The sequence below is a fragment of the Engystomops pustulosus genome, chromosome 9 (genome assembly GCF_040894005.1).
Source record: "Engystomops pustulosus chromosome 9, aEngPut4.maternal, whole genome shotgun sequence".
In the NCBI taxonomy this organism is placed as follows: Eukaryota; Metazoa; Chordata; class Amphibia; order Anura; family Leptodactylidae; genus Engystomops; species Engystomops pustulosus.
In genome coordinates this window covers 87965145-87974952 of record NC_092419.1, presented here as the reverse complement: position 1 = coordinate 87974952, position 9808 = coordinate 87965145, and the positions used below count along the sequence as shown (strand labels likewise).

At 43.6% G+C, this 9808-nt stretch overlaps 1 protein-coding gene across 1 annotated transcript in view; it reads left to right on the top strand.

Annotated features, from left to right (window-relative positions):
- The first annotated feature begins 2220 nt into the window (after positions 1-2220).
- Positions 2221-9808, top strand: part of PAPPA (pappalysin 1) — a 192670-nt gene continuing 185082 nt past the window's right edge. The window contains exon 1 of the mRNA XM_072125355.1: positions 2221-2805. Coding sequence (XP_071981456.1) covers positions 2391-2805 — 415 coding nt within the window. The 5' untranslated portion in view covers positions 2221-2390. The remainder of the gene's footprint in view (positions 2806-9808) is intronic.

Below are 9808 nucleotides of genomic sequence, written 5' to 3'. Positions count from 1 at the left end.
AGTGAAGCCGGCGTAGTACACCATGGATTCACTGTACAAGCGCTGATGTGCCTCTTCGGACTCACATAGAGGTAACTATAAATGTTTACATTTTTTCATTGAGACCACGCAAAGCAAACCACTAGGTGTCGCTGCTGCGCCGAGGTCCACCGGAGGTTACCTTCTTCTTCCTTGTTCATGCAAGTGCGTGTCAAGCGACACATTTTTTTTTCAAATACCACGGTTTTTCCGAATCTGTCGGGTTTTCCGACAGCCACGCCTCCCGATTTCCGTTGCATGAAACCCGGCACCGATGCGACACAATCCGATTGCGTGCGCCAAAAACTTGGGGCAAAACGGCACAATTTTCGGGAAACCCGACGAAAATGAACGATTCGGCCCCTTAGTAAATGAGCCCCTATGTGAATGTGAAAAACACTGATGCAACACATGTCATCCATGTGCCACCCGTATCTGCTGATTATGTGACACTCCAAGGGCTGGGACAAGCTACTGACATAATTGTAAAGAAAAACTGAGAGCAAACATGGAAAAATGAGTTGGAGTTTGTGGCCAGAGGAAAAACAAATGGATGTGTGCAGGTAGCCTTATATTGATGCTTTTACTACTCTCATCTTAAAGGGGTTGTCCGACAGCATAAAAAAACCTATTGGTGGCGTCCAGCGCTGCCAACTCTCCGGTCTGTGACCCATTAAATGGTATCATCTTCATGATGCCCAGAAATGTCTAAAGGGAATTTTCTGGCAGAGATAATTTTATTTTTGTAAAAAAGCCACTGTCAGAAATAATCTTTTATTATAATTGTAGCTTCTCTCTGTAATTTTGCCGCAGATTGTTATTGTCACAGCCTCTCCCCCCTGTCTACTACCTGAGGATGCAGATGGAAGTTTGGACTAATGGGGGGAGTCCTGCTTCCCTTTTACCTATGGATAAAATACCTCTGACCACATAAACCACATTTAACTGTGATTTCTTAGTGTCTAATTTATTTTTCTTTTGGGGGGGTGGGCAATTGCTTTATGAATCACCCCTTTTCCCATGAATAACGATAGAAACTACCATGGATCCTTAAATGCAAATGTGAACAGACCCTTACAATTCTGGTCAAACACCCAAAAATTGCATCCCATATGTCTATTACCTCCTCTTATTTGATTGGTCATGTTCATTTCACTGATTGCCATGAATAAACCTGTGAATCAAATCCATGTTTGGCCATTAGGGGGAGCCGCAGAGATCACTTTATGAGTGAAAATAGAATACAAGCATGAGTTAAAAGGGAAAAGAAAAAAAAAACGTCCCACTCTAGGAAAAAAAAAAACAGATCCACAAAACACCAAGCAAGGGAGATTATTACCTGTGCTGCAAACATAGGAGAGACCCAATCTTCAGGATAGACACTTTTTGCCTTTAGCAGGGGAGGGGTAAATATTTTTTTCCTCTGCATACAAATGACTTTTTTTTTCAATATTTGATTTCAATAAAATATTGAAATAAAATACAAGCGTGATGTGAAGGACTAGGGCAATGCCTTTCTTCATCCTATGGGGACCCTTTGATGCAAAGTCTGCCTACTACAAGTGAACTGGAGGAAGAGGGGTAAAGTCAGGGAGGGAAGAGAGGGGGGGGGGGGGTCATGGAAGTTTAAAGAACCTAAAAAAGTAAGGGGGAAGGAAGGATAAAGAATGTTATTTGCAGAAAAGAATCAAGTTTCAGGACTCTGTGAGAGGGCATGAGGAGTGTGCACACATCTCCAGCAGTAGTAGTAGCTTTTTCCTCCCAGCCAGGAGAAGGAGGGGGGGGAGCAGAAGAAGCAGGAATGTGCTGTGGACAGGGATGAGCATGGAAAGTGGGGAGGCAGCAGCAGGATAAGAGGGGACACTGCCTGCTCACATCTCTGCTACCTGAATGGATGTGATGTGTGAGAAGCCATCCCCAGCCTGCCCTGGATCCTCATTGATCAGACACTTTCCTAGGAATGGGAAGGTGGAGCACCCTGGAGTAGATTAGCATATTCTTGTTTACTCATCCTAGGAGGGGGCTTCTCTTTCATTTTGTAAGGAGGAGAGAGGAGGGGGCTAAGGGGACAGTGTGGGCTTAAAGCTTATAAAGAAGGCAAAAAATGTTCAGCTGAAGCATCCTTTTTTTGAGGGGGGGGAGGACTCAGCATCTCATTGTGGGATATTGGGGAAGGGGTGGGGGGTCCTCCTTAATTCTATGTCTAAAGAGAATAAACTGTGTGGAAGCTACTGGATGAGGAGAGCAGGACACCTTGTGTGGTAATCCCCTGATCCTGCGCCACAGGACAAGTGCCCACAGCCAGGAGGATAGCGCCCAAAGCTGGCAGATCGGGAGAAAAGAGTGGGGCGCAGGGGGGGGAAGAGTTGGAGATGCTGCTCTGGACTTTACTGTTGCCTCTCGGGCTCCTCTATGCAGCCTTGGCAAGTGGCTCGCAGTGTGGCATGGAGGAGCGGGCGCAGCGCGCACGGAGGACGGTGCGGAAGAGCCGCAGTTTGCGCAGCGTGCAGGAGGGCATCTGCGCTACCAGCCTTGCCCGAGGCCGCCGCTCCCTCTCCAGCCTAGAGCACCTGAGACTACATCACCACCGTCATCACCCTCATCAGCAGCCGGCAGGGGGGCACCAAGGTTCTGCCGACTTCGTGCCCCCCAAGAGAGCTCTCTATTTCACTGGGCACGGGGACCAGCTGCGCCTCAAGACAGGTAATGAGGTGCCAGGGGACACTTTCACCTTACAAGTTTGGCTCAGAGCCGAGGGAGGGCAGAGGTCCCCAGCAATTATCGCAGGTAAGTGCACGATGCTAGAAATGACCACAACAAACCACTACTACTGTTCACTACTATGACTCATATCTACTAGCTGGAGGAACTTGACAAGAATTCTTCAATTCCATCTTTATCATGATTACAATTCTCCATTCATACACAAGACTTTCAAAGCATCCCATAAACGAAAAGATGGCAAAATTGTGCCCATCCTGGCAATTTATATCCACTGATTGCATATATTTACATGATCCATGGAAATAAATATTAGTCCTAATATAAAGTTGTAGCCAAGTTCTCTCTGCCAAGTCTGTACAGTATAGTAAATGCACAGTAGTAAGAGTAATGCAATAGAAAATGTTTCCAGAATTTAGTGTTTGTATATATCTGTATTAAATTAACAGACAGATGTCCCTTATGTACATCGGGATCGGGATGTCTTGAGGTGCCTGGGTGAAAGTCATTAGATGTGTCACCCCCGTTAGTTTACAATGTGTTGTACCTCTGCCAAATCTTTACAGTATAGTAAATACACAGTCGTAGTAATGCAATGTAAAATGATTCCAGCGTTTGCATATATCCGTATGTTTATGAAATTGACAGATGTATTCTATGTACATTGAGATCGGATCAATGTCTTGAGGTGCCTGGGTGAAAGTCGTTAGATAGTGTGACCCCCCATTAGATCGAGACCCAATGTGTTGTATCTCAAGAAACTGAAAAGTTTCGTCTAAACTGAAAGGCAGGTGCAGAAAGCTGCTTGTCAGAGTCCAATGAGAGCAATGCTAGGACACCGGTGAGCTTTACATTGGGGATGCAGGATGAAACATCACAGACGGGCAACTTTCTAACAGTGGAAATTTGATAAGACTTTTGCTGTAATTTGGGGGAATGTCAGGAATGTCTTTTGCAGTGGGTCTGTTTTGGTCGTAGCCTCCCCAGACTGTGTGCTAATGTGATTTGGAGCTCTGCAGTTACTATGCTGCAGGTGGATAGTGAATAAAAGCACCCCTGCCATCGAAATTACGAAAACTCGAAAGCTAAACATAGACGTAATGACCCCGTAATTTTTTTTGATCGGCTCACAAACTGATCCAGGCGTCTCGTAAATGTAACAATTATTCCAAGCGATGCAAGAAATGTGCTTGTTCTTCCCCCCGTGTGCTGACGCTTCATAGCCAAGTATGAGCCTCATGACAGATCGCTAAATACAGGTCATTACGTTACGTTACGAATTACAGTCTGTTCTGTAGGTGCCATGAACGAAACCTTGAAATGGGTGATGTCGTAAGATCCTTACATGTGCAGTAGTGATGCTACAGTGAACTTCAGGCAGCGTGCTTGCCATGAATACCGGATCCCAATGAAAGGCGATCTGTTACGTCGATGATTAGTAAACGCGGGGCACAGTCACTTCATCTTTAATGTTGAAGAATGTGCATAGACTACAGTGATGGCACTGTTATTCTATTTACAATCTAAACATACAGGCGCCCTGTGTACACTGGCAAACACAGACCTCAGAGCGGCTAATGCTATGAAAATGCGGCTGGAGGAGGTGCGAGGAGGGAAATCCTGGAGTTACGCAGAAAAGCCTCCATATAGCTTCCATTGATGAGACAGGAGTTTGCGATTTGTACTGTGCATCCACCGCGCTGAACGCTAAGACGGATCTTAACAATATAATTGCTGTTAGTTTTTGACAGACGAGTAAAAGTGAAGGTTATCCAAGGAGTCGAAAACAATCATTAGACGTTCTCCCTCCTGTCTTATTGAGTATCTGGCACAGCTGAGATTTGATTGTCATTTCTGCACACTACTACTATTACTACTACTATTACTACTACTACTACTACTATATCATAGTAATAGTAAATAAACAGAGCACCGGAGCAGAGCAACAACCATTATTGATGTATCAGTCGTAGCAATAATACACCTCTACTGCTTTCTAATATAAAATATAAGAAGAATATATATAATATAGGACAAATAAGACTATAAGAAAATAAAAAACATACACTATATGTATGAAGATACTGGATATAGGTGAATGTTATTACAGTTGTGTGGCAGCCCTGGGTGGTGCCCCTGTGTGGGTGGTGGAGTTATGATGCGGGCGTGGGGGAAGGGGGGACGTCTTACCTCATGAGGGTATGTTCCACTATGATGACCCACTAGCGTAAGCATAGCCAGGTTTAGCAGCATGAATAAACACATGGTTTTCTTCCAAGAGGCTTTCACTTGGAGTCTCTCTTGGCAGCGCTGAAGATTTACAATACTGGTGTAAATAGGGCCATACATTTTGCTTTAGGGCACCATCTTAAATCTGTTGATTCCCTTCTTCTGTCCATGATGTTTTCCGCTTAATTTGGAGCATATTTAACAGCGACTAGCGTGGTGTGTCGAGCGAGAATTTTTGTTTTGCGAAGTTGAATTCGGTAGTTGTGATAATTATAATTGTAGTCAGCTGTACTTTGGCACGGATTTGATCAGAGTTTAGAAGCTGAACTCAGATGATCTCAAGTGTCTGCTATGTATTATCTCAGAAGGATTCACGATGTGAGTGTGCCTTGGGTGAAAAAGTGATTAGTCTACGGGTAATTTGCTAATTCTGTCTGTATACACATCTTCAGCCGTGTAAATGGAGCTGTCACTGCGCCAATTCACATGGGACGTGGTCCCTCCTATATAGAGCCCAGTGCTGAGTTTATCAGCATCATTCATTTGGATACGGATTTCTGATACCCGTAAAGATGTATATAATAAAAGGAGTAGCTGGCATAAACATAAAGGATATAGGATTTAGTCCACCTGGATTCATCTTGACCATTGTCGCTAGTACTGTCTATTGTACTCTGCCCTACAAAATCCATCACCTACTCACATATCCAGGCACTGTGACGGTGGTAAATTTATATTTGTTAACCATGGCCTCCTTCCTTCTAAAATCATCTTTTATAATTGTGCTAATGAATCAGAAGTGTTACCAGTGTACCTCCATGCTGTAGCTTTACAGGCTGTTACACTGTGCAGGAGAAATACCCCCCTCCCACTGTGTGCTGAACTTTCCTCTGCTGTGTGAGATTACATCAGGAAAAGAGAATGCTAAGAGAGCAGCCTATGAATCTACAACGCTGAGGAGCTCTGGTAAAACCCCTCAGGCTCATTAATGTAATATTTAAAGTTGATTTTAGAAGGAAGGAGGCCATGGATAACAAATATAAGACGATTACCACAGTCACAGTGTCTGGATCTATGAGTAAGTGTCCCTGGTTTATCATGATGGATTATGATGGTAGATTTCCTTTAAAGACTAACTAAACCTTTAAAGGAAACCTACCATTACGCATCTACCTATTAAGGTAGATCCGGTGGTAGGTGTATCTAACGAATGTAAGGATATCCCTTTTTAGGGCTAATCTTTTACCCCCCTCTGTCTGTGCTAATCTGTAATCAGGGTAATATGCAAATTTTCTAAAGAGGCTACTGGGTGTTGGAGTAGCTGGAGCTGATGCTACACGGCGCGGCTACTCCACACCCCAGTAGCCTCTTTGATCCTCCTACCCAGACATCTTCAGCATGTTGCTACAAGGAGCTGCGTGCACTCGTCCGCGGAGCCAGAGTTCTGCACATGCACAAAACACAGGCTGGCGGCTGTGCAATCTCTCCTCCAAAGCCGGAGCTACTGCGCATGTGCAGAACTCGGGGTTTATGGACGAGTGTGCGCAGCTCCTTGTAGCTACATGCTGAAGATGTCTGGGTAGGAGGATCAAAGAGTCTACAGAGGCATGGAATAGCCGCGCCGTGTACCCTCAGCTCCAGGTACTCCACGTCCTAGTAGCCTCTTTAGAAAATTTGCATATTACTCTGATTAAAGATTAGAAAAGACAGAGGGGAGTAAAGGATTAGCCCTAAAAAGGGCTATCCTTACATACATTAGAGGCACCTACCACAGGATCTACCTTTATAGGTAGATCCGTAGTGGTAGGTTTCCTTTAAAGGGAACCTACCACCACGATTTTATCTACAAAGGTAGAACGGGTGGTAGGTGCATGTATAGAACGTGAAGATAGCCCTTTTAAGAGCTAATCCTCACGTCCCCGCTATCTTTTTGAAAACTTTATTGCCCTAATATGTAAATTTTGTAAAGCAGCTACTGGGGCATGTAGTAGCCGGACATGAGGCTACACGTCGTATCTACTCCACTACCCAAGTAGCCTCTTTGCTCCTCCTACCCTGAGATCTTCACGCATGCGCAGAACGCAGGCCGCAGCTGCATGGCCACATCTCCAAGACCGGAGCTACTGTGCATGCGCAGAACTCTTCCGCTTCTCGGACGAGCTGGGAATTCCGGCTCTTCTTAGTGAGCTGGTTCATTAGGCTCCGCTCACTAAGAATAGCCGGCTATTCTGGCTCCTGAATGGCATCCTATTAAATATATAATAGGGAGCTGGAGGCAAGTCAGGCCCCGCGCACCACTCCACGTTTAACCCGTTATTATCGGGAAAACCGTGGCATGGTGAGCCGTTTAGGGGCAGGGTTTAGTGAGTCGTAGGCTCACTGAGGTGAGCCGACTCAGGTTATTCACGCAAATGAGCCGGCTCTTTTGCAGGCTCGTTTGCGAATGACCCATCACTAGAGCTTAGTGGATCTACTTGTAGTAATCTCACTGATGAGTTACATTTATAAAAGAACACAGGGCATCATGGGGAGTGAGGGGAGGTTATAACTGACCCAGCTTTAGAGCAAAGAGAGGAAGAGATCAGTTTTCTCACGCTTCGTTGCTGCTGAGGAAGATGTCTGAGAAGTAGGTTCTTAACATAAAATGTCATAACTCTAGAAACAAAAGGGTCAGCAGATAGATTGTTCAAACAAGTGCATGAGTGCATGAAACTTTGAAAAAGAGAGAACCAAAGTCTAATTTTCCTAAAAGGGTCTCCCTTTAGGATTGTTTTTTCTATGCACTTAGAGGGTGAAAAATGCCTGATCACTTGGGGTTATGACCATCGGGGGGCCCAGTAACCACTCTGCAAGCATTCCCGGGTACCCTACATGAATAGAGAACTCAGTACCACAAGAAAAATAAGGAGTCACTCAATTCTCCAATAAAATTATATAGAATTTTTATTTCATTAACATATTTAAAATTAATTACAATGGATGTTAAATGGAGGATATCCAATACTAATGGTCTGAGTAAACTGTCCTCCCTACTAACACAAAGGGTATATTCACCATAGACATATCACAATTATTTACTTGTTTCCCCAGTAACTTAGTAAAGTGCAGACTTGCCTGGAAAAACACCTACTATGTATAGTAATTAATCTTGGTGAAACTTTAAGTAAAAGAACAGTGTCTTACCCATAATGTGGTGTAGGTAGGGACAGCTCCCAGACACCCCCTGAGTCGGCTGCACTTTACTAAGTTACTGGGGAAACAAGTAAATAATTGTGATATGTCTATGGTGAATATACCCTTTGTGTTAGTAGGGAGGACAGTTTACTCAGACCATTAGTATTGGATATCCTCCATTTAACATCCATTGTAATTAATTTTAAATATGTTAATGAAATAAAAATTCTATATAATTTTATTGGAGAATTGAGTGACTCCTTATTTTTCTTGTGGTACTGAATATGTTTGGGAGCAATTCCGTGGTTTGAGGATGGGGGGCTTGGTGCCTGGTCCCATTGTGTAGCAGAGTGAAGATGTGGTTTATGAATAGAGAACTGGCGTGCCTTCAGGACCATCACTCTATTTACTATTAAGGGTCTGTTAGAAATAAATGACTTGAAACTTCCATACAAATTAATAAACAGGTGACCAAATTTGTGCACCACTGCTCTATTCACATGTGGTGCATTTAGTTAAAGAAGAACAGTCAGGGCAATTTGGGACACTAAACCACCCACGAGTCCTTATGGACCGGTGGGTTTGTGTCCCATATAATCCTTTAGCCACTCCCTATGTGAGCGCTATGAAAAAAAAAAGTTTGCTCAGTTGTAATGGAATGCCAAACGGTTAATATTTTACGTTTATACTTACCTTATTCCAGTGCTGCCCGTGTACTACCCCCATCTTTTATGTTTATACTTACCTTGTTCCAGTGCTGTCTGTACTGCACATGAGCTGTAGTTACGGCGCTGGCGCAATGAAGCCGGGTTGTACTGCTACGTCTTCATTGAAGTACTGTGCAGACACGGCGAGAACAGGAGATGGATCCGATGCACCTCATCAGACTCATCTCAAGTAAATTATGGGCAGCACGGTGGCACAGTGGTTATCACTACAGTTTTGCAGCACTGGGATCCTGGGTTCAAGTCCCAGAGTCAACATCTGCAAAGAGTTTGTATGTTCTCTCCGAGTTTGCATGGGTTTCCTCTGGTTCCTCCGCTTTCCTCCCACACTCCAAAACATATTGGTAGGTTTATTAGCTTGTGAGCCCCATGGGGACAGGGACTGATTTGGCAAGCACTGTGTAATCTGTGTGCGCTATATAAATAAAGGAATTATTAATTAAATATAAAGGTTTTTTTATAGCACCCATGAAGGGACTTGGTAAAGTATGATTTGGGGCACTAAATGACTGCTCCATCCAACGAATGTCCAGAGAAAAAAGAAAATTAGTAAGGAAACCCTCCTTTAACCTTGTTAGTTACAATGCAGGAAATGAAATTGATGACAATTGAACCATCGATATGGAAAGCTTGGAGCTTGGACGACAAAGTGACCGTTTGTCTCCTAAAAGAAAAAAAGAAAGTAAAATAGATTAAAAATATAAAGGGGTGTTTGGATCTTGCTAAATCCTAGTATAAATATTTTTAAGTGGAAATACTCTTTAAACACCAGGATAGATATTTTTGGATGACAGAGAGTAACCTAGGAATCATGCCCATTGTACATTTTAGCTGGATAGAAATGCAGGCATGGATTTTCGCATAGGGAAATCAGGAATTTCCAAACAAGAAGTCATTAAAAAAAAAAACTATAATATTCCAGCAAGTATGTTACTGGCATC